At 42.8% G+C, this 25,858-nt stretch overlaps 1 protein-coding gene across 13 annotated transcripts in view; it reads right to left on the bottom strand.

Moving 5' to 3' along the window:
* Unc-115a (actin binding LIM protein Uncoordinated 115a) overlaps positions 1–11,320 on the bottom strand; it is a 31,356-nt gene extending 20,036 nt beyond the window's left edge. For 6 of the 13 annotated variants that reach the window (XM_018020018.2, XM_018020035.2, XM_018020044.2 and 3 more), the window contains exon 1: positions 3,063–3,480. In XM_018020018.2, the coding sequence (XP_017875507.1) occupies positions 3,063–3,153 (91 nt within the window). In that variant the 5' untranslated portion in view covers positions 3,154–3,480. Of the gene's footprint in view, positions 1–3,062; positions 3,482–10,907 lie in introns of those variants that run through there. The other 7 variants (XM_018020026.2, XM_026811501.1, XM_026811524.1 and 4 more) reach the window with 3 other exon arrangements.
* Positions 11,321–25,858: the final 14,538 nt, after the last annotated feature.

Genomic DNA, 25,858 nt, shown 5'->3' with positions numbered 1-25,858 from the left:
CAAATGTAAATTATACAGATTTCGCGTTCGACCAAAATAGTAATTCGCCATAATGGTAATGTTAAGATAATCGACGAAACCGCAGAAAATAACGTTTCTTTTTCTTCTTTTTTTGCACCGAACCGAACCGGTTTCAGCTGCTCCAGAATGTCACACGATTCAACAACACACTGTAATAGAAATCCATCATCGAGACGAGTGACCCGTTCCACACACGTTTCTCTCTGCTTCGGTATGTTAATATGATTCATAAGTGGACTAAATAGGATGTCGCAAAGTGGGGTCAAACATGATGACCCCTAAGTGGTCGGCTCCTTCTCCCGATGCACCCTGGGTCACATAATCGACCAACGATCGAATGTGTCTAATAGATACTCGACAATCACTATCAATTATTACATGATTTTTATGTAACAATTGAAGATACTAAGCTGCCACAAGAGGAAGACACAAAGCTTATACTTTTGTTCGAAACACAGTGACACGTCTAACAGAATTATTAACAGGTCAAACTATTAAAAAGGTCCAATCAAATGTAAATCAATCCTACTCAGAACATTTTGTTATCTCACATGCTTGTCCATCTGATCTTCGCTTACTTAATTAAATTATACCACGTACCTTCGTGGAACAACAATTATGAAATGATTCGATGAAGATATTTGGCAACAATTATCGCCAATCCTATTACCACGTGAACACGAACTCGCGCGTAATCAAATTAGAACTTACGAATGAATTTGTTACCACTCACGTGACAAGAGGTTGTTAAAAAGATCTTCTTCTTTTATATATATGTAACAATATTTTTCGACTACTGGTGCGGTCGTAAGTCGATCACAAGCCCAGTCTATGTATTAAACGTTATCAGAAGTTTGACTTTTAATAGCTCGCTGTTAGTGCTTATCAGCATTTTTGCAAGCTTTTATCTAGACGTATCAAAAAAATACTACTTAATCGTTAAGTACGATGACGATAAGAGGCCTACATTATCTTCGACGACGTTACCGTCATTAACATCCAATTTAAAAATTTCGTGCATGAATCGAAAATGAAAGGTCATCCTTAAAATAAGGAAGATATGTGCGCACCAAAACGTTCAATACAATCTCGAGTAATTAAAACGATGCGTCGTGATTAGAACACGTTAATTGTTCACCGCTTATGCAACAGGATGCAATAAGCCTGTTGAGTACAGTAAGCCTGTTCAGTACAAGTAACTACATAGTGGCTGCATGTTACAACTATTTAATAATGTACCAAACATGATCAGGTGGTTGGCATACAAAGGAACGAATAAAAAATTGAATTACAAAATGCTTAAATACAATGATCACTTGATTTTTATCGAACCGATGCCGAGAGATTGGTAAGACTGTATTGCGATAATTGCTACCAGTACAGAACAGTCAGGTGATGAAATGACTCATGAAACATTATCACGGTTCTTACATTTCTAGTATCTTGTAAGATTCAAGTAAGGTTGAAGGTACCAAGTAGAATTTTTGGTTCGTCAGATGTAATTGAATATCTTAACAATGTATAGAGTAGAATGAATGAATAAAAGACACGATCTAAGTAATATATTATAATTAAACTACGGATTGTTGTGCAAAATAAAACTCTTATGATATGAAAAAATGAAATGGAAGTTACAATTTCTTTTACCCTTTAAAAATAATAATGTGCATATGCGCATGCACATTCTTATACATTACACATATTCCTCATATTGTCCGACACAAACTTGACTTCCAGATAAAATTCCTAACTTGATCATAATTAATGACTATAATAGAAAGTCCAATAATGTTATTTCGCGATTCTTGACCAAACATGATCGAAAGCATTGATCAAATTATTTGATTAAGTAAAACTACTGAACCGGAAACCGAAAACATAACATTGAGTGAACGGCATGCTGTTGNATAACAAATTCAACATGTTAGCATCGTTTAAGTATATAGCCTATACATCCTTAATAGAAATCGCTTCTTTTTTAATTTTAAAGTTTCACACGATGTAACTGTGCCACTGAAAAGCATAAATATTGAAACTGCATAAATATTGAAAAGTCCTATCCTACACTTCCACTATCTTTTTTATGGACGATCGTTTCTCTGTTTAAAGATGCATCGATCGTGTCTGTACGGTCACGTTCTTTTTGCTGGTCGCGTCACGAACATCGGGGGAAAATCGTGACGAGCCATTCGAGGAAAGAAAGAACCAATGAACTTTTCGTCTGTTTCAAACCAAAGAAAAACATCGATTCAATATATTTTTTTCTTAATTTCGCAGCAAGTCGGTTTCTAAACTTCGTATATCTATTGATTTTATCTAATCGCGCGGCTGATATCAATGTTTATTTAAAATTTCACGTTTTGCAATCGATAGTGTAGCCTGAGTAAACATTATCTAATTGTAAGACTCGCGAATGATGTCATTTAATTTGGTATAATTAGTTATATCATGGGCGATCTATTAACGCGGATGATGTTATGTCAATTTCAAGGTTTCCGGTATATATCCAAATGAAGATTACATTAAAGATTTTTATTGAAAAGTATTTCTAAATCTGATTTCAATTACTGAGTACATGTCGAATACAACGTGACGTAATTTCATCTAACAATTCCACTTAATGAATCTACACAACTGTATGTTAATATTTGAACAATAACTTCGCGATAAGCGAGTACTTGAATTCTAAGAATCCTGACCGACCTTTTTCTTTACGATAGATAGAAAATATATATGGTATTAACAGTTATTGCTTCGACTCAGCTATTTCACAATTGCCATACTACTTAATTAGACAGCTTTATTTAGACACTGCCTATTCACAATTATATTCTATTATTTGTTTCTTAATTTATTGGCTCCAGTATAAATAATAATTCTCGATTTTTTGTAATCTTTGAGACTAAGTAATTTGAATCGCTGGAGCCGAAAATTTTACAAAATTGCAATTGAATAATAGATGTGTTATTTCTCTTTGCATCATTCATTCGTATACTCATTGTCAGTATAATGCTGATTTACTCAACAAAAAGAGCCCTTACCCTTCTTCAGCTGCTTCAGCTTGAGTTCCTGGTCTCTCTTGACCCCGTTACTTTCACTCGCAATCAAATTTTCGCTCGTCTTCGACTTCATTATTCTGGCCGGTCTCGACGATTACGTAACACTCGTCGCAAGGCGGACCTCACCTCTCGTTTCGCTTTCCGCACACCGCGATAAGATAATCGAACCACTATGGCGTTTCCTCGCGTGATCTTTTCAAAGTGAAAACGAAAAATTATATCCAAAAAAGAACTTGCAACCCGAGATTCTGTCGCGAAGCGACTTTAGTTAGCACTCGGTAATGATGAATCATAAGAACGTGCGACAGTCCATAGATCGTTTCGAAGTCATTCACCGCACGATACTACCAAAGCGAGCGCCAATCGCAGACTGATCCTGATGCCGAGCCGAGACTGCCGAGAGTCCAGTGATCGAGGCCAGAGCCCAGAGGCGCTTGCTAACGATCCCTGCGTCGCGTTTCGATTGCCGGTTGACGTTTACTTTTCATGGTCGATTCCTCTGCCGTGATTGCAAGATCGTGGTTCATACCGAAAATACAGCTGATCTCATCAATTATGAATATACATTATAATAACCAGTCGTCTGTTATCAGTATGTCTCGTTTTGCGGAAACATCGCCGGTGTTCAAACATTAATCATCCTGAGGACTATCGAAAAAAGGTTGCGACGCACTTGCTGTTTATTTCGTATATGTATTCTTTCAGTAATCAACAGTTTAACATCCACAGAAAAGAAAAATGGAATCTCTAATTCCATAAAATTTTAATAAATAATCTGCATCTTAAGAGTATTTAAATAAACTAAAGAAGATATTTATCGTATTTCGTTAGTATTGAAAATTTCAAATGAAATGGTATGACAACAGTAAAACTATAGTTGACCCTATGCTCCGTAATTTTATAACTTAAATAAATTCCTGTTTTATATTACAACTTAAATATATACTTTAAGGTAAAGTGATTTAAATTAATATATTTGATTAAGTATTTGGTACCAATCACTTATATTTTGTATCAGCGCAATATGCCCTTTCTATTAAAGGGGTTAATAGAACACAGGCTGTTTTAAATCAGAGTGCAAGTATATTTAGTTTCACGACATCCTCCAGGTTACATCAAAGCATTGCTCTCCCTTTTTTCTTTAAATAGCTTACAATGGCTTCTTGTACGTTATAATAATTATCTGGTTCAAGATTAACAAGGACAATAGTTACCTTCCCCGGTAGAATGATTTTCTCGAATAAGCACGTAGAATTATTTCTTTTTTGAGTATCTAAGCAACCGAAGAACAAGGTCGATGGGATCGACATACGAAGGGTTAAAAGGCATAGTTATATGAGTCACGTTTCAGGATTAAAAGGTTCCGGAAATGGTACAGCTGTTCTGTTAACATGCCTACATTTTAGTGCTATCAATTTCCAAGCCAGATGAGTTACGAATTACTTCACGTTTTCTTTGACCGTACTAGCGTTTGTAACTGTGGAAATGCAAGCAATAGCGATCTTAAAAATCACTGACCATGCCTGTGGCACCACATGGTAGTCCCCACCGTCGTGAGGGATTTCTTATATCATCCCTGCTTAAGGGATACTGGACACACTTCGCATGCATACATAGAAAATGTGGCATGTTCTCTCTCTTTCTATCTTTAATGCTTCCCACGCGTCGTTGTCAGAGCGTACGTATTTTCTATGAGTACAAAATGAATCTGAAATGCGTTGTGTTACCTGTACGTACATACTAGCATTGGCACAACATTAGCCAGAATTGTATCATTATCAATTAATTAACCAAGAATTTAAAAACAAGGTGATCGTATTTTACAGTTCACATTCCCGGTTCTAAGTAATTATGAAATGGTATGACAACAGTAAAACTATAGTTGACCCTATGCTCCGTAATTTTATAACTTAAATAAATTCCTGTTTTATATTACAACTTAAATATATACTTTAAGGTAAAGTGATTTAAATTAATATATTTGATTAAGTATTTGGTACCAATCACTTATATTTTGTATCAGCGCAATATGCCCTTTCTATTAAAGGGGTTAATAGAACACAGGCTGTTTTAAATCAGAGTGCAAGTATATTTAGTTTCACGACATCCTCCAGGTTACATCAAAGCATTGCTCTCCCTTTTTTCTTTAAATAGCTTACAATGGCTTCTTGTACGTTATAATAATTATCTGGTTCAAGATTAACAAGGACAATAGTTACCTTCCCCGGTAGAATGATTTTCTCGAATAAGCACGTAGAATTATTTCTTTTTTGAGTATCTAAGCAACCGAAGAACAAGGTCGATGGGATCGACATACGAAGGGTTAAAAGGCATAGTTATATGAGTCACGTTTCAGGATTAAAAGGTTCCGGAAATGGTACAGCTGTTCTGTTAACATGCCTACATTTTAGTGCTATCAATTTCCAAGCCAGATGAGTTACGAATTACTTCACGTTTTCTTTGACCGTACTAGCGTTTGTAACTGTGGAAATGCAAGCAATAGCGATCTTAAAAATCACTGACCATGCCTGTGGCACCACATGGTAGTCCCCACCGTCGTGAGGGATTTCTTATATCATCCCTGCTTAAGGGATACTGGACACACTTCGCATGCATACATAGAAAATGTGGCATGTTCTCTCTCTTTCTATCTTTAATGCTTCCCACGCGTCGTTGTCAGAGCGTACGTATTTTCTATGAGTACAAAATGAATCTGAAATGCGTTGTGTTACCTGTACGTACATACTAGCATTGGCACAACATTAGCCAGAATTGTATCATTATCAATTAATTAACCAAGAATTTAAAAACAAGGTGATCGTATTTTACAGTTCACATTCCCGGTTCTAAGTAATGTTTGCGACATCGAGTCACGTACATGAGTACAAAGGCAGAATTCTCCAGAGTCAAGGCGAGCTGTACCACACGATGTCGTTAGGTCGAGGACCAACGAACGAACACACAAGGGAGCTTGCGTAAATATTCTGTTTATCCTTCTTCGGTCAGGAACAAGCAGAAGCTTGTAAGTACATGCTGCTTCCAGCCAGCTGGAGAAATAATACTCAGACGGGTGAACTTCCTGTGCTCAGTCTGGTTAAAATTCGTCGGAGTAAAAGACTCGAAAGAAAGGCGTTATATTTTATCCTTGAAAAAGTACTGCAATTTGACCAACAAACTGCTGCTTCTCGTTTCAAATCCAAGAACGTAAAAGACAATCGTTGATAGGCATATTAGAATTATTTATACAGAAGTATATAAGTATTATCTTGAAATCAATTATGTGATCGGTTATTATGTTACCAGATGTGTGTGCGTTGAGAAGAAATTCTACACTGGACACACGTTATCTGCTTTCAGATAGCGCTGGTATGCATTACAAACAAGCATAGATACTGTCAATAAATTCTTACTTGGAATCAACCAGTTTATTTATGCAATAGTAATTACAGACATTATGAAGAGTTGCACTTATTGCACTATTTAGATAAGTCATTTACGCGAAGCTTTCGTGTGAACATATCTTGTTCAACATCGTCTACAGGAGACTATTCTGAAAAAGGAGGAAAAACGGAGCACGCGTAGAGATCCAGTGGGGCGTGATCGATCAGAGCTTGATCAAGATTCAGGAATGCGTGACGGTTAGTATCGTGCTTCGAATAGGAGAAACGCGCAACGAGAGGGAAAAATAAGAACGAGAGCGCACGATGCGCGTCGAGTGTCAATACCTGCGTGACTCACGCGTAGCGGTTTTTTAATTCTTTCTGAGTTTAGTGTTAGCGAGGCTCGATTATGTTACTGGCGAGTATAGAGTGAAAAACATGATTTAAACTGTTGTATATACGTAACAATTTTTTCTTCAATACTTAGGCGTTTCATTGTCTCGCAGTATTTCGACGAGCTGGACACACCCGAAGATTGCGCAAGACGTATATACATATGTATGTACATATGTGTGTACAAAATCCGTTTAACTCGCGAGAAGTGTCCACGGTGACCGCAATCTTCGCCGCGCTCCCATTTTGTCGCAGTCAACTTGTTTCGACGATAAGACAATTAAGTAGCAAGAGGTAAAGAAGTCTCGCGTGACTTACCTTCTTTCTCTATTTCGCGAATTCGATACGCGTCAAGGAGACACGTGAGAGGATGGTGTTAACACGAATCGATCTTCGGTTCTGTCGTTTCCATCTTTTATTTTCGAATTCGTTTTAACTCTCGCGCTCGAACATACGTGTACTCATAGGTACACCTATATAACACGCTTTAACTGTTAATCGATGATGCAGCGAGAGAGGAGGAAGCCAACTTTCATTTCTTTTTCATTTTCATGCATATCGCAGCTTTCTCTTACTGCACTTTCAACGATTGTTCGAATAAACTATTCAGTACAATACAATACCCTGACACATACTTCAAATCGATTTTCATGCATGTAGGCTAACTAGTTACCTGGTAGACGACAAACGTTTAACAAATATGAACGCAATTCAGATATTTCTACCTTGATATTCTTGCACAAGAAGTGGTAGAGATTTCCCAACGTCGTCGAATCGCAGAAGGACGAAGTGAATTAATAGTACAGACGTAACTGTATCTGCTTATGGGATAATAAACAATATTTAATCGCATTTCACAAGTTATGCAATCAGGGTGTTACATTACATCTAGCCTGGTGATTTCCTCGAAGGACCTCCGCCTAACCCGAATACAACTACTAGGCACGGGAAAATATCGATCCAAGCAGACATTCGAGAGAGAAGAGACCGAGGATTCCGACGATTCGGCCGAGTGCCCTCTGTCCCGATGTGCGATGGGGGAATTCCTTCAAATCTCTTACTGTACGCTATTGTATAGTGTTCTCGCAGTCATATACTATTTTACTCCCAAAGGAAATTAAATCAGAAAACTACAATTTCAACGTTATACCGCAAAAATAAACATTTTATTATTTCCTACATTATCATTAATGTCTTATCTATTTACAATAGGATCGATATTAAGTACCCCATACAGGGTATTTCAGAAAAAGTGTTAGAGCCGAAAGGGGGTGATTCTGGAGGTGTTTCTGAACAAAAAATTCCTTTGGTAAAATGCAAAGTGAGCCATGGTTTTTGAATTAGTAACGAAAAACACTGACCAATGAGAGGCTCGCACCCATCCACGGATAGGTTGGTTCGGATCGTGACGTTTAGCTGGGGTTTATTGTTAGCGCGGGCTATACACGCGCTCTTATTGTGTCAGTATTTTTCATTGATAATTTAAAAACCATGCCTCACTTTGCATTTTGGCAAAGAAAATTGTTGTTCAGAAACACTTACAGGATCATCTCTCTTCGACTCTAACACTTTTTCTGGGACACACTGTATAGAAATTACATTCCCTTGAACGCAACAATGCGTAACTCATGTAACCGCAGAAGTATCGCTTTTCCTCAAGATAGAAACATTGTTGCAACCGCGCTCAAGCTATTTTCAAAGCAGTTTCTCACCACCAACAATTCCTCTCATAAAAAATATTGTACAGTACTGTTATTCTTATACTTTGCAACGCCATGGTTCTTCTTAAAACGGATATTACAAGAATGCGTCTTTAACTATGTTATCTTTATCTTAATCATCATCGCCAGCCTCACGAAATATCAGATAGAAAGTGGCTAAAGAGAAAACTTTCTACTAACGTCTCTTCTCTTAATGTCCGAATGTCGTTTGAGTAAAAAAATAGAATTTAAAGAATCCTTGCTTTACATGAATCCAATCTGAACCATACTCAGAATTTCAGCCAACGTTCCTAACAAGACTGTGATTAAGTAACAGTGTGGACGAGTAGCACAGACACGACCACGACAATTTCGAGGCATTCCATCCGACAGAACTGTCCCTTCCGTTTACTAGCGCAGCGTCAATCGAACACGAGGGAGCGCTATCGATCTGCAGCGTTTGCAGTTTTACTGAAAAGCCGGCAACGAAGTAAACGGCACTCTCTTCTCCGAGGAAAAGACCCTTGTGCCAAATGTATGTCAATATACAAGGGACGCATAGGAGAACAAAAAATCAATACCAATCGGTCGAGTGCATTATTCAGGAATACGCGCAAACGAGGATCGCGTAATGAGTAACACCCCACGTTCTATAAAAGAGGTTCATTAGGAAATATTATTTCAAATCGTTCATCAAGATTGGTCGGCATGTGTCGTTAAAAATAATACAACCAAATCATACACTGAAACTTAGTAACTGATACGTAGTACTATAATAACTTAGAAATATGTTAAGAATGCGGCGAAATTTCGAGTATAATAACACGGAAGATAATTTCCTGCGCTAGAGATAGTGCAGCGATTATACTCGAGGGAAGTCAATATTTAGGAGCAACGGACGCATTAATAGCGCTGTGACGTATTTTAAAGCAATGGGAAAATTCATTAGGCGTGGCAATATTTAAAGATAAAAAAATGTGCAATTTGACAAAAGCTAGAAAATAATATAATTAGATGAAGTACGAATCCACAGAACCGAGACTGGTAAATTTTTATTCTTCTATCGTTGTTTTTTTAAAAACACATTACATTCTGGTACAATTTCTGATTAAAAAACCTTTCGATAAACGAAGAAAAATGTTGGGGCAATAGCGCAATATTTGTCGCAGGATACAGCGTGGAACTCATGGTGCGGCGTGGCATCACTACTGCCTACATACTCCAATGAACGTCGCACGCGTGTATTGAAGTGTACGCACGACACATCAAGGTAGGGCTGCGTAGGTACATCAAATAATTGTGCGAGCGAATTTACAAGCGTGATATCTTGGAAATTCAGCAATACGAGCACACCAACGAAAAGCTCGACTCGAGTCGATATTTCGCATGATTCCAAGAAAGGAACGAAGGAAGATGGAAATAAAGAGACAATTTTTATGAAAAATCTCCCTTTGTAATTTAGAAAGATTGTACATTCTTTTCATTTGGAAATTTCAGAAATCATTTAATACATTTATGTATGGTACCTACCTTAACGCGTTCTGGAATGAACGAATTATCATTTGTATTCTAAACGTGCAAAATTACGCAACACTCACATGTATATCACATAGTCTAGATAACACAAGTAACGTTACATTGTATGTTACCTGATAAATTAACTCCTGGTAAAATGGAATTTTATTTATTTCTGAGGAAAAGGATTATGATTAACAAGTAGTAGGGTTGGTATAGTCAAACATGATAAACTATAAAGATAGAATCACACAGTAGAGTCAGATGTGCATCTATCAAACTCGTACAGTGCGTATGTAGTGTTAAATCAATGAAACTTGAGGTAAAAGTGTGTGAAAGAAAAATGTAGATTCTTTATAACTACGCGTTATACAGCCGTAACGCAGAGGTGCCGCAGGGTGAAGATCGAACACCAGCCAGCCACCGCTCGAGAATGCAGGTCACTCTTAAATAAGCGCGAAAACAAAATGAACAGGAAAAACAGTAAACCCGATGAGAGAGGGTATACGAGTCGTGGGGGCCTACCCTAGGAAACGTCAAACCGATGGATTCACCTATTTATAGAGACCCGGAGTGAGTTTAGCGATACGATCCTTTCGGAAAACATTCGATGTTCTCGTCACGAGGAAAAGATCGTGAAAATCAGGCGGAAACGGCACGACACAGGGGCGTACCCCGCTCACCCATACACGTTAGAACTCTTTGGGCAAACGGTGTTGAGTATGCACATATACGCGGCGTCACACGCGCACGCAACAAAGGCATGGATAGCAAGAAGTCACGGTGAGAGAGAATAGCTTTAGCCGGCATTCACCACTTGGTTTCTGCCTTTTACTCACCCATCTTAATGATTGGCACGAGCTACGATGCTTCTAATCCAGATTCGTTACAGGCGATGAGTCACACGATCATATTACGGCACTGGCTACAATCAGGAACGGCACGGGCACGGAATTTCACTTAGGAAATCGCGGAAAACACAAGAAACCGTCTTACTAACGAACGCTCGACGTCCGACATTGTAGTGGCAAGCGAGTACGATACGCGCATGCGCGTTTCACGCCCCACCATCGTATGTAACATTCCGATCGCCTACTTCACGCGGGCATTTATGAAATTTTTGTAAAACCACCGAAGAGATACTACGTACCATCACCGAGGAGATACTAGATAATATTAAGGAGTGGCAGCGCCCGTTTAATCATTGGGACAGCATTGAATTTCCATAAAGTCGTTGCTATTACAGGTTCAATATAAACAATTAGTTGTAATAAAATAAGTAATGAAATTTAGATGTAAGGTCCACAAACCGGGGAGAGAAAAATATATTTCATCGAACTTGTCCGTCCAGTCCAAGCTATCGCTAGTACCGCTCGTGTGAACGACTTTTGAAAACATCATGAATACATTATACTTTCAATTGAATTAATTAATTGCTACAGTACAAATATTTTATCCAAATAGAAAGTATAATAATTTTTCACAAAATCTTGACGATACCCAACACAATTTTGAATAAATATTTCATCAATACGCAATATAATTCTAAGGTTGCTAGCAGTTATACTTGCTTAATTTGCATTATACTAATGGAAGGATGTTGTAAATATGTCGTCGGGGGCTACGCAATATGAATATTTCATAAATACAATACATTCCTCTTAAATACTTGCTAATTCAATGCGACAATGTTAATCGTTGAATTTTAAATGAATTTTAAACGGAAATGTGATCGAGTAATAATCGTCTGCTTAACATTTTGTATATTACATAAATAATAATACGTCATGATCGCGTATTTACAGTCAAAAATTTTATGGTTTAAACAAATTTTACTATTTCATCTGTAGAAATGTACATACCAGGGGTTAATAACATAATTATTTTCAAGCGTACCAGTGGATCGTGTAGCGATTGATACTTACTCTAGTCGTTAATAAGGTGTTCGTCCTAAGAAAGATATTTATCAAAGATGAAACCGTTCTTAACAGCACTTGATAAAACAGTGCGGAGTTTTAGTGATCGTCGTACCTTTAGGAACTGTGATGCCTGCACCAGTTTAAGTTTACAGATGACTGCTCGTGCTTACTTTTACTTTATTCCAAAATTTTAATCTCTTATGAAATATAAAAAATTCCAATAAAAACTGTATTTGCTACTCAGAAAATGAAATGTCTTCAAGTAAATAATACAGTAAATATATAATATAATAAAACAAACAATTATATACAAAGACAATTCACATAATACAATTTTAAGAAGGAAAGAAAGTAATCAGTAGGACAAATCTAGGCTGAGACGAATGCATTATAATCATGCAAAGCGAATTTCAAGCGAGCGAATACCGAGCGGTACGTGAGATAAGAAGTTCATGTCTCTTCTTTTGACGTTTCCTTTGTTTGGGAATTAAGATAACGAAGAAAGGAGGTGTAAGGACTGTGGATGCCTCTCTGTTTGAGCCGAAGCAGGAACAAACTAGGCGCACCTCCTTTTTCCTCGTTGAAGTTAAATATCAGTTAAATATAGGAATACAAAGTCGCGTATCTGTGTGTTTTACTTTTCGCATCTGCGTCCAAGACAAATACCTGCGACTGGTTACAAATACAACTTCCTTATTTGACATTCCTTTTCTAGCATCCCACTGTCCTCGCGTAATTCGATTAACATATAATCAAATAACTACATGAGCAAAATGTACAGGTTCAAACCGTGAAGTAGAATCGTCGGTCTGATTGTCTAAGTGAAAAACCGATTTCTTTTGCTCAAGTTGTCTATTTGCCGTGCACTCACGGAATGTCGAGAAATGACACCGTCCCCGTGGAAGAGCCCATGCGGTTTTTCCGGCCACGTTTCTGGCAAATATTTACCGGAAGGTGGAGGAGGTCCTCTTTAAATTCCACCAGCAATCGGCGCCTCGGTATATCCGAAAATAACTTTAACGATCCTTCCACTTAGTCTCGAAAATCCATAAAGCTGGCAATGACTGGAAACGCGATGCAAGGCCAGCTGCAATCTACGAACGAACAACTCTTTACGGCTACGTTGATGAAATTGTAACGCAGGAGCATACACGCACGGAGCAGGAATAGAAACGTAGATAAATTTCTGTAACCGCGATAGAAAGAGAGAAGGTAGGGACTAGATCTAGGCGAAGGGAAAGAAAAGGTGAGGGTTTCAGGGAGAGAAGGAGGAAGGGAGAAGAAAAAGAAGAGAAGAAGCAACTGGAAAGCCCGGATTTTGTTCCCAGGACGAGCGCTCAACCGCGCTACGCAGGATTAAGCAATCACACAGGCCGATGGTTCCTCGATAGCGATGCTAATGTCGGGTCGAAAGGGCCAAGCACGCGTTTATGGCCCTTCCGTTTGCTTAGGCAAATCGAAGACATTCGCGGCGGAAGGGCGGCCCTCTGTATCTTCTTTTACAGACGGACCGAGACTGCAATAAAAACTATTACGCTCGTGTCTAATCTTCTTAATGGTGAAAGCTATTCCTTCGAAATATCTAACGTCCAAGTCTGTGGACACAGCATCTGGCCATTGTTCAACGTTGATTGTAAATATGTGAACAGATGCTGGAAAGGATACCGGAAGACTGTAAAATCGGCAGAGGCGTTAAAGTACTTATGTTATGGTGATCGGAACAAAAAGTTTAAAATATTTACAGAACGGCAAGTGCTCAAATTTGAATCTCATTGATCGTGAGAAATGATAAGTAGCATTCTTCATTGAATGGGAATCAATGCGTATCGAAGCATTCGAATCGATCTTACGCTGTCATCATGTCCATTAAATTCGACTATGAATAACAGCGATTATTAGATTCTGTCACAATGTTTTATTCAATCTGTTGCAAGATTCGATGGATGTTTGATCGATCGATTATGGATGCTACTTTTCTGTTCAAGGATAGATATGTGCCGCTGAAATTTTTGTCGTTTCCGAGGGCAAAAATTTCGGAGTGATGGGAGAGGAGCGCACGGAATTCGTGAGAAAGCGGCGAGGAGTCGGTAGCAATCCCACGAGCGTCAAGAGAGAAAACGGAGTCGATAGATGTCGAAGGGAGAGGCTTAACGAAGGTCACGATGGGTGGGGTTGGTAGCGATTAACTCTTACTTAAAGCCTGCCCTTACGAGGCCGTCACTTCAGAGAGATGTCGTGCAACAATGGAGCACTTAAACGCCGCGAATGCTTAAGTCATCTTAACGGCCAATCGACAGGCACTGCCTCCCCAATTATCTCGAGGCAAAACAATTAAACGCGACTCCGTCGTTACCTTCACCTCGGAGATCTACCTCTAATGTTCACTAAAGACGAAATCACCTGTGAGGAAGCGGGTCTCAGAGACTCGTGGCTTCTCTCTGGCATTGGGACAAAGGGATGTGCATCTTCATCCAATTAGGCGATAATGGAACACGGATGCGCATTTTGCCACGGGTCCGGATGATTTTCGATCCTTGCCGATACCTGTCTACTCTCTCACCTTTTTGTGCCGTCCCACCTTCTCCTCCTCGTGGTCTCTCCACTCTCGTTGCCATTACATTGTTGCTCTTTTGCTGCCAACCTGCACACGTCGTCCGTGAAGCTCAAATGGAACAGGAGAGGAAAGGTGGCACCGCAGTGGTTCAATTAGAAACCATTTCAATATCGTCTGCTTTCCTTTCACGCGCACCGAAATTTCATAAACTTCAAGCGGGACGGAGAAAAAAGAAGCGTGTCCAGTTCGGAAGATTGAATGCGACGGAAAAAGCAAATACAAATTTATATGTCGTAGCCTGCACGGTGCAACGAGGACGGTGGAAACGCGGTTGGTCGCGGGCACGACGCAAAGGTGCTCTCGGATCGCGACAGTCCCGATTACTGTTTGCCTGCGTGAAGAGCATTCGAGCGCGTTACAACTCAAACCTTTTAGCCATTGTTTGCACGGTGCTTTGTATTCTATTTGTACAACCGCTTAAACAACTTCGACCGGACGCATAAGCCCGAGAAGACTCGAGCCTCCTCGAGGGAGTTGTGCGAACCCTCGATCCGACTCGAGGGTGCCACTTTCCGGGCCAACCTGTTGACGCATACACGTATAGGTACCCGATCCTCGTCGATTTCTCCGTTCTCGATCCTCTGGATCGTTAACGATTTGTATTAACGTTACCTACTCCCGCATGGAGATAACGTCCGATAGGATGGTGCCGCGCGCAGAGCGGCGGAAAAACGTCGGTGACGTTTTCGTCGTCGCCTTTGTTTTCACGTGGCATCGTTTACTTTCAGGTCGCTCGGTTTTCGGGCCCGTCTCAATTTAAAAATCTCGGAGACGTCGTATTGCGTTAAGGAACGATCAACTACCATCGCGTCGATTGGATCGGTGATCGGGATGAAGGTAAATGAAGCTAGTCTTCTCCGCGTATAGTATTGGATGATAGAAGGGAGGGGCGGAATAGTGGAAAAAAGAGAAGCGAGAGAAAAAAAGAGAGGGCGAGAGAGAAAGAGAGAGCGTGAGAGTGAGGAGGGAGATGGGCCTGCACGGAAGAAACAGGCTACTCGTAGACAGGTAGGTAGATGGTAAAGCGACGGTATGATCACTAAATTAAGGACCTGGATTAGACTAATCTGGCCCCTCGGATCGTTAATTAACGAGGCTATTAGTCACCGCCGGTGACTATTAATTCGAGAACGATAGCTGTGGCTTGGCGATACGTTATAGCAATATCGTGTATTTGTCACTATCGTCCGGCTCACAAATTGGTTACAGCGCACCTGGAATGTCGTGCCTCCTTCACGGAGGGATCTCCACGCTTGCCTAACTCTCGCCCTTTCTCTTTCCTCTTCGCCTTCATCTTCCGCTGCGTTTCTCCTCCCGCTTGGCTGCTAAAATTACCGTTTCTTTTTCTCCTATCCTTTTTTGGCCTATCTTCGTCGCGCGTTCACTGGGTCTTCTCTGGCTTTTGTCGTAGCTCCTTCGTTTCTCGGGACTCGTTTCGGTGGGAGCGTAGGTTCGATCTTGTCCCACAAACGTTGACCGTTTTGCGCGAAACGCCTGCCACCGGGTCGTTCGCATGGAACCCGAGCGTCGATCGTTATCGTCCCTCATCAACGTCGTTTCGCTATTAATTTATCGTCGTGTCGCGCTTGGACTGATACCAGGCTCTCCCGGACCACACTCAAGGATATCCCTTGGGTCCGGGTTCGCTCGATAAATTATGTTCGCGAACGATCGATTAATTTAACGAAATTGGATACTTTATTGCCGAATACTCTGTGAAAACGAATGACGAGAAATAAATGAATGGTCCTCTGTGATTTCGGTAGTTTAAAGATTTTACACGGTTGTCGTTAAAATTAATTAAAACTCATTTGATGATGTGGACTTTTTTCAATAAAATTTTCGTTGCGTACATAGGAAGTTGGTGCAATAGAATAGAAGTTTTATATGGAGATCGGTTGATAATAGAAAAGTCAATGAAGGGTATATTCGATTTATAAGTAGACAGGCATTGAAAATAATGTAACAACCTTTATATTCAGTTTTGACCACCTTGTCCTACTGTTTTTCTTCCGGAGAATGATAGATTCGAGTACGGGACAATGAATGAACCCGTTAAAACTGTCACCGATACTTTAGGAACGAGACAACTAAATAGTTCATGCAGTCATTCATGGGCAGGCAGGTAGGTGCCGGCCGGGTTCCCGGTGGGTGTCATAGAGGCTCGAGATTTTGAGAAGGGCGAACTCCCCTTTGACCGAGTCTTAACTAGCGTGCATCCGGATTGACCGGTGAGAAAGACTCGTCTGCTCTCTCACCTGGCTATGACAAATTCAAAAAACATTTGTAGGCAGGAAGGTGGAGCACCACGGTGCGTATGCGGTATCCACTCCGAAAAAGACGGGCTCAATGGAAAATCACCGAGGATAGCTAATTCGGAATTCGGTCCCAGGACCAAAAGCCTCCAACGAAGCTTGTCGAAGCTCGTCGCTTTCCGGATCTTCGACATTTCAATTTTCTCTGAACGTCGCTGTGTCACTGAGCCTTTTTCCCGGACTCACCTCGCGAGAATCCTTCGCGATTATTAACAATTTTGCACGGGTTTCCTGAAGCCCGCTAGAAAACCGCCCGCAGAGAGCGTCTTCGCCTTCTCTCGCCGTTTCCTCGCACCGAAATTACAACAGGATATCTAATTATCGTTCGGAATGGTGGCTCCGCTCCGGCTGGAGGTGCATCGCTTTTACCTACCGCAACGGTCGTTGATTCGTCCCGGGTAAAGAACGACGCGAATACCGCAACTCGCAACTCACCACCTCGTCCCATGGTGCATAATAAATTTATTCTTCAGATGACTCCGGCGTACATTCTCCTCGCGAATACGTACATACATCGATTAGGGGAAAAGGTTAGCATGAAGAGACAAGGAAGAATACATGAGTGCGTGCGGATTGCGACATTCGAAATAACTTGGAAATATTTCGGATTCAAGTATTCATCGTCACCCTCGAAAAACGCGTTGGTTCCCCGCGCATGGGTGGTCGTAGGAGGCTGGACGGTTCGGTCGTGGAAGAAGTCAGGGTCGACGTACCCGACGGGTGCCACGGGAACCATAGTTACACCTATTTGTTCTTCGGCTTCCACGTAGCTGAGGTGGAGGCATTTCTGATTTTTCACGCGCCTTAACATCTTGGTTCTCTCGCGGGTGGCCGATCATCGGACGTCCATCCGTGACGACGAGTTTCGTCCGTTTTCGCAGCCGTACAACTTTCTTTTACCTTTCGTCGGACATGTATTCCAGAGACTTCTTGCGAATCCCAGCGGCGCGGTTCTCCGACGCGACGCAACGTCCGGTTCGGAGTTTCGACGAGATCGAGAAGATGTTCCTTTATTTCCATTAACAAAGATGACTCGTCAAGGCGACTCTCTTCGTCTCTATCATTCTCCCCCTCTCTATCTCTCTCGTATAAATAGTCCCATGGACCGTGCGAACGATTTGCGGAAATGACGCAAGATCGGCTGAAACGAACCGGCGCTGTGATTCACGGTGCGCGTCACTCGCTTCTGGGAAACTGCGCTCGATGACGAGCCAATGAAACATTGAGAACTAACTCAGTCACGACTACAAAAAGAAATTGATCCATTATGTCATGATTTGAATCCTGAACGTTTCTTCTTTCGTGGATAGAAGAAAGGAATGAGAACAATTTAGTCTACCTAAAAAGGTTACCGTATGATACGATATTCGTATATCGAGATATTTTCATAATACGTGTTGAAACTACTGTATGCCAAGTACATTAAAGCAGACAGCAGAAAATCGTCTGAAGACAGAATTGCTCGCAGCGTGGCTAACGATCGGATTCTACCGAACGGAGGCTCCGAGGGGGTCTTCGACCCTATCATGGGCCCACTGTGGGAATCGTAGATGTCGATGACTACGAAGGAAAGCGTCCCGCGGAGCGCTAATGGATCGATCCTGGGTGGTTCGATCGGCGGCCCCCGCGATCACGATCTTCGTGATCCCAAGATTCGGTCCGAGAGCGCGTTAGGTCGCCGAGAGGTCGCCGTGGATTGCCCGGGGCCCGACTTCCAGACCCGCGCCGTTCCTCGATTCGCCTCGCGTGTCGCGTGATTAACGCTACGTTATTAAAACGTATATATCCGCGTGTCCGCGACCCTACGAGAAAACGTACGACCGGCCATTAGCTCTAGCGAAACCGTGGTGGCTAATTAATCGGAGCAATTAAGAGGAGGAGCGGAAGGTCCCCTCGTGCCCTCCGTCCGTTCCTTCTTCGATCTTCATCCGGCTGTGCCAGCGTCTCACCCTTTTTCCAACCGAGTGCCGGGTCCCAAACCTCTCGTATGGATCCCTACGTGGATCGTGGCTCCGCGACACGATGATCTACGCCTCGTGCGTCCACGCCGATTTATTAATGCGCGCCCGCAGCATTCGTTACTTTTTGCCTTCCTTCGTCCTCGGGAAACGGACGACGAACGCGCTCCCGGCGCACTACCGATGGAAACAAAAATTCTGTAAGGTCTTATAGTGCAAAACACGTACACTCCGGAGGAATCCAAATTGACGAGTTAAATTTATATCGATAGTTTAACAAAGAGCAGATTCTCATCTTCGACGATGATCAAAATGCTGCGATGTAATAGCTCTCTCGCACGATGTCACTTGTTAGAGGCATCATTGTCCGTTCGGATCAGAATCAAGAGAGAAACGACAGATTTTCGGGGGAAGCGCAAAACATTTGATCGATTCCCCGGGAGAACGATTTTTATCCCATCCGGTGGTTTCCATCGAATTGAAGAACCGGTGATGCGGCGTGCCTTTGGAGAGAAGCGATCGTCCGTTATCCATCGAAACCAAGACGTCTGTTTCTTGGTGACACGAACGCGTCTGTTTCCGACAGCCAGCTAACCAGCCAACCGATCGACGCGTCGTGGCACGCGCGATCAGCCTGCGAAGCACAAGAAGCGCAATCTTTCCGGCGAGATCAGTTCTCGCGGTACAGCGGCGACCGGGGCCGCGGGATCCGCCTCGTAAATTTTTTTCCTTCGAACACCGCGAATCGGCAGGCCCGCTGCGTTCGACGATACGTCATTTCCTGGCGGACGTGGACGGTACAACCGATCGATATTAACGCGTCCTGTCACGCGAAGAATGCACTCGCCCCGCGTCTCTATTCCTTTTTCACCGGCCAACCCTTCTTTTCTCCTTTTTCTTCCTCGGCCAGCAGCCAGCTTGTCTCCTCCGTTCCCGTCGCACGATTCACGATCGACAGGAGCCACGAGATTTATCGATCGGTTCCAAGGACTCGTTATTGTTCCATAACGCATCCGCCTCCCCCGGTACCCCACCGGATAATTGCGCGAGCACGCGCTTCGAATGTCGATTACAGGGGAACCGATGCGGTCGTTCACGAATTTACGAACCCAATGAAGATCAAGGGGAGTATTGCATCCCTACCACGTTCTTATTTCTCTTCTTGCGAAACGATACCTGGATTCCACTGTCACTGATATATTAATTACAGTGTCACAATTAGTAACGAATATCTAATCCGACTTGAGAACTAACTTAATACTTGGACCAAACAATTCTTAGAGCGGGTGTCGTATTAAATTGAGGAGAGTCCGTGGTGAACGAGAAATCAGATTCGCGAGGTCGCACGATGCGTTCCGAATGGAACCCGAGCAAACTCGAGTCGGGGCCAACAGGATTAATTAATATTAGTAACACTGGGGGAGGCCGTAATTAATTACTGGACCCGGACGACCATTCGTCTTAATACGTGCGCGCTATGCGCCCCTCTGGCATTCGCTCGTTTGTTCGCCCGGGCCAGATAATGATCACGACCTAATGAAAACATTATGTTCGACGATGAGCTCGAGGCGCTTCGAAGTCCACTCGAATATTATTCCAAGTTACGAGCCTCCGCAAATCGTAAACGTCCCCACCCGTCCCGTTTCCATCCGTTTTGATCAGTATCGAAAGTGTTCTCGCTTTTCTCTTGATTTATGCTGGTATTAAATTTGGGAACGTCGCCACTTCATTCATCATTAGTGCTTTAACATTCATCTTAAAATGTATGTACATGAGTTCTGACTTTCATTTGTAAAATCAATTTTTGTACGATTGTCAATAAATAAAGTAATTTGAGAACAAGTCCTTTCAATTTTATTCTGTTTCACTAAAAGAAATCTTATTCTTTTTTATCTTACGTCAATTAAGAAAAATTCTAACGAAATTTTGCACACAATTGAACGCAGTAGTGTATTTAACGTTTAATTGTAATAATTTAAAATCAAGGAGGCTCGCGTGTGCTTCGTATTCTGTGTCGTTCCTTCTGGTGTTCCTATCTTTTTTCCTGAGTCGCGGCAGGATCCCCGGAGCGAGGACCCGAAGCAGCAGTAACGCGTATCAATCATGTCTGTGAGGTTATTATGCCAGCCGTTTGTCCGGCAATAAATACATAAATGTTTGTCCACAATAGAAGGGATAATTCGGCGTGCAAGTCCCATATGCGATGGTGGTGGTCTAGGCATGCTCCCCCCGTGGTCGGTCTGTTGCCAAACCATTTTTCTAGTATAAGCGAGACAACGGTTCACATGAACCTCGAAAGGTCATACGTTCAGTGCGATGTATGGCAAAAAATGATTTGTCCCAACAATGGCTCTTGTGCCATCTTTTTCTAATGTAACTTCTTCGCTGGTTGTTAGAGCTCCATAAGGAATTTCTTCATCCCCGAATATCCGCGAGTTTTCCAGAAGCTGGAGAATCTCGTGGAGAAAGTGTAAAGGGTATCGAGTAGAGAATTTTAACTTTTTTCGAAATTGCTGTCGCCAATATAGAGTAGTTCGTTCGAGTAAATTCCCTAAATATTCTTGATCTAAGAAGAAGGGTTGGCCTGTGACGCCACGTATTACGGGATGGGAAGACCGTAGAGAATCGGTGAGTCGAACTGGATTCTCTTAATTAAGGGTGTCCGTAGGAATGTCCGGGAAAGCAGGTTCCTCTCCCGGTTGTTCGTTTCCAACGGTCCCTCAGCTGAAGAAAGTTGAGTGTTACGATAGAGAAGGGAATCGGGACTTGTTCAACAGCCACGGATAGAAGAAGAGGATAAGCAGAGGGTGAGAATGGCAGCGCCTATCGTGCAGGCGCCACTGCCTTCATGGTTCCAGTTGACCGACCATCGAGAAACAATAATTACCTCTCGCGGGTCCTTTGATGTCCTCCGACGCGTTCGCACCCCGCCCAGAAATCCCCACGTAGGTGTCCCGGGTGGTCGTAGACGGTCACGCACACCGAAAACGAGCCGAGAAAGAGCCGGAGGAACACGAACCGACTACACGAGTATACGCGCGCGCCTTTCGCCGAATCGTGAGCCGGGTTCGATTCCGATTCGTGTCCGGTGACGCTCCGGGTTTTTGCATTCATCCCCGACTGGGGCTCGGAATCCGACTGCTCACCGGATTGGCCGCGTCCTTCGAATTTTTTCGCCCGAGGACGAGCAGAACATGGACAGGGCTTTTTTTTTCCAGTTCGTGGCACCGCGGACAAAACGAGCAGGTAATTCGCATGCACTCGCAGGAGGCTAATCTAGAGAATAGGATGAAAGCCGATTTTACCCGGAAAGGAAAACGGAATGGATCCGAAACAAACGAATCCCCTTTCCAGCGTGTCCACCAGGGAAGCTCCCGGTCCCTTTGTTGCCCAGTTTATATACGGTTAACTAATGAGGATGAACGTTAGCCTATATTAAGCTAATCCATCCTTCGAAAGCCGTTCCTTCTGACACGGTATCCTTCCTCAGATATCCGCTCGAGAGTGGCCTCCGACGTCGATGATCCTCGCAGCCACCTGTCAGCACTGACAATGGTACCAAGAACTTGCAAACAAATAGATACTACTTTCTTCGAATTCCATTTAAGACACGAACAGGCCACATAAAAAAAAGGGAAGGACTAATAGTCGCAGCCGGCTAACATTGTTATCGAGTAGTCGAAGGTAGGTGCATAACACGCGCGCATTTACAATTAGTGTGCACGGAAGGGAACGAAGTTCGGGGCCGAGCCACGCACGGGAGACAAAATATGCGGGGTGGTCCGGCCGAGTTTGCGGCGGGCCACAGGCCGCAACTTCATTTACACCTATTCAGCCTCCTTCCTGCTGAACACGGGCCTTTAGATTTATGAGCTATCTCGTTCTCGCCTCGTCTCACCTTGCCCGTTCTACCTCTCCCTCTGCTGCGCTTCGCCGCGCCTCTTCCACCATCTTCTTTAAGTTCGCCGTCCCACCGTTTCGACCCGATCAACACCGGGCCACCACGCGTTAGATCAAGTCGCTTCTGATCCTTTTTACGCCCTCAAAGCCTTCTCACCGAGGGACCGAAACGTGTCTGTATGTATAAAACAGTTAAAAAGTGGCACACTTTCGGTTTAAGTTGTTTCGACATACAATCATATCCTTCTCTATTAACGTGAATAAGTAAGAGGAAGGATGACATTAATATTCGAATTTTAATTTGAGACAGTACGGAATACGAGGGCCATGATTCAACTATGGTGATTATAAGAGAGTTAATTCGTCTTTAATTGCAGCAAACGATCTTGAACTCGTGTTTTTTCTGCAGCTTCAGAGTCGTCGAAATAATCGCGTCCAGCTCATGGGACGCATAAGTTGTTAGCGAGTAGGATCGCCAAGAGCGAGGCATCGCGTGACGAACTGTCCGCGTCGGCTCGACGGTAATAACTTAATGTCGGCGAGTTCCACTGGAGTGCTGCCGGAGGTCCTGTTTTTCCAGGGCGATGATCGAGTGCCCTGCATCTAGACGAAAATAAGCAGCGACGATGGAACAAGGTAAAAATAAAACGAATCTGGCGTGTGGCTTTTAACGTAGATACCCTCTCGACCGAGAGGCATCTAAATCAATAAGTTTATCGGTTGCCTGTACATGTAAATTCACATTGAACGGTGCTGGATATTGAAAAGAAATAATAGAAAGCTTCAAGTCTTTATACTAGAATCTCTTAATCGACTTGTTCTTTCCATAGACTTCTGACATAGCAGATTATATACAGATCATTGACTGTGAATGAGTGGCTATAATAATACGTTCTCGGTTCCCGTGTCACGCAGTTGAGTAAATCAAGAAACGCGAGCAGAGATTCCTCGCCGGTTTTATCGCACGGGCAAGCGATCAATTTTAAGTCAACCGGCGAAAGAACCCGAGGAGGAGAAAAGGTTTCGCGAGCTCCGGAGATCTGAACGAACATTCCCGTGGTATAATTGCCAGCGATTTTGCTGGGACGGTAGGGACAAACTCGCGGGCGCTCCTTTCCCTCCGCGCCGAGTTTCCATCGTTCGACTCGGAGAAGACGCGCGGCGCGGAGCAACGACAAAAACGTAATTGCGCTCTCGTCGCCGCGACGATTTACGCCGATCAATCTCCGTAACTCTCCGGGATCCGCGGTCACAGCAGCCGCCGCGATCTGTGCCTTCGAGAGGCTGACCTGGTTCCCGAATATTCGTCGCTCCGATTTTTTTATCCTACCCGTAAATTGCCCTTTTTTGTCACCGTCTTCCTCGCCGCGTACCTCTTTCCCTTCTTTCCACTATCGAAACTTTTGTTTTCCCATCACGAAAACAGAATTACAAGCATAGCCGAGCTTGCATTGCGTAGAATAAATTGACGAGAGAATCTATGCTTGTAATAAGTACTGCGTTTTGTCTAGAGAAAATCTGTACACGTTTCCCTTCTTATATTCCTTGAAAATTTTTATCATAAATGTTTACAACTGTTTTCATTTTTCATAATGTAGAAGTTTTTCCTTAATTTCCCTAGGAGACTGCATATGAAATCTACCATTTTTAAGATAATCTAAACATTCAGTAAATTAAACTTATCGTTTATCGCTCGGAAAAGAAATAAGGATAAGCTGGAACTTGTTATGAAACCGAGGCTTAGGTTTCAAGATAGTGATCTACGATCTAGGAAGCTTCTGATTCACAGCCACGCGGAAGAATCAGAGCTTGCGCGCTACGTGAAAGCGGAATGAGAAAAAGTTCGCTGTATGTATAAGTAAGATAACTACGGAACCCGCCGCCCTTTCCCGCATTCCCTAGCCGTGCGTTCCCACACACGCATGTGCATCTCCACCTCTCGATTCATGCATTCTCGCGACGACGCCTGGACCTAAGGTAGATAGAAGCAGACACGAGGCGACGATGTAAAGGATCACAGGTAAGACGAAGAACAACGAGAGGATGAATGAAAAAAGAGGAGAAAGGAGAGACGCTTCTGTGACGGGGGAGAATCGAGAGTGAGAGAGCGTCGCGACGTTGAACCGAGCGGGGAGGATGAAAAAGAGAGAGAGAGAGAGAGAAAGGGTGATATCCGGCAAGGTTTTCAAGTAGTGGGAGAACTTCGACAAAAGTTCCTTGCGCGATAACCACGAACAACGTAGTGGGGAACCTGACAGGCGTGGCCTTGATAAAGACCGCCTGCTATTTCCCCTTGAGAGCCACGTGCTCGTCTGCGAGAGACGCGAAATTGCCGAATATGAAAGACTGTGCTTCTGTTAGAATTCTCTGAATAGATGTCAAACAACCCCTTTACACGATTTACTAACTTCGTGCAACTGACATCAGTGCTAAGATTTAAGCATTTACGTAATTTACCATTTACTATCACTTATGTAAACTATGCTCGATTATAATTGATGAATGAACGCTTTGAAGGGATTCCTGAAGAGGTATCCTATTGAAAAAGAATTCCAGCGCTCTCTGATCGGGTTTGATACGAACGCAATAATTTCTTGAAAGACTAGAAAATGTTAACAACTCAGTAAAGTTAGAAAGACGTAGGACGATTGAAGAAAATTCGTGAAAAAGGATTAGGGAGGACGGAAAGATCGAACGGAAGAAGAAGGGCAGAGGCTGGACGAGAAGAGAGAAGGCGGAGCGAGATTGAAGCGGCGTTGGGGGAGTCCAGATCCGTGATCGAGGGGAAGTGGACCGCAACGGAGAACAGAAAGAAAATGGAAGAGAAGAGACGAGAAGAAAAGTGAAGTGAAGAAAAGAGCAGAGAAGAGAGGCCGAGGAAAGAGAAGAGAATCGAGGGAGGAAGAGAACGTGGCGTAAGGCACCGAAGGAAGAGGCAAGTTCCTTTGCAGGAGGGGAAGAAGCGAGAGAGGTGATCGTGAGAGGAGCTTCTCGGGTGGAGAAGAGGGGAGAAGGTCTCGTTCTCTCTCTGAAGAGAGATCGGCTCTTCCGCTGAGGAGCGCGTGCAGTCGGCTAGCCGAGGCC

Source organism: Ceratina calcarata, unplaced genomic scaffold (assembly GCF_001652005.2).
Source record: "Ceratina calcarata isolate Rehan_Ccalc_2016 unplaced genomic scaffold, ASM165200v1 scaffold111, whole genome shotgun sequence".
NCBI classification, from domain to species: Eukaryota; Metazoa; Arthropoda; class Insecta; order Hymenoptera; family Apidae; genus Ceratina; species Ceratina calcarata.
This window is presented reverse-complemented; position numbering and strand designations above follow the sequence as displayed.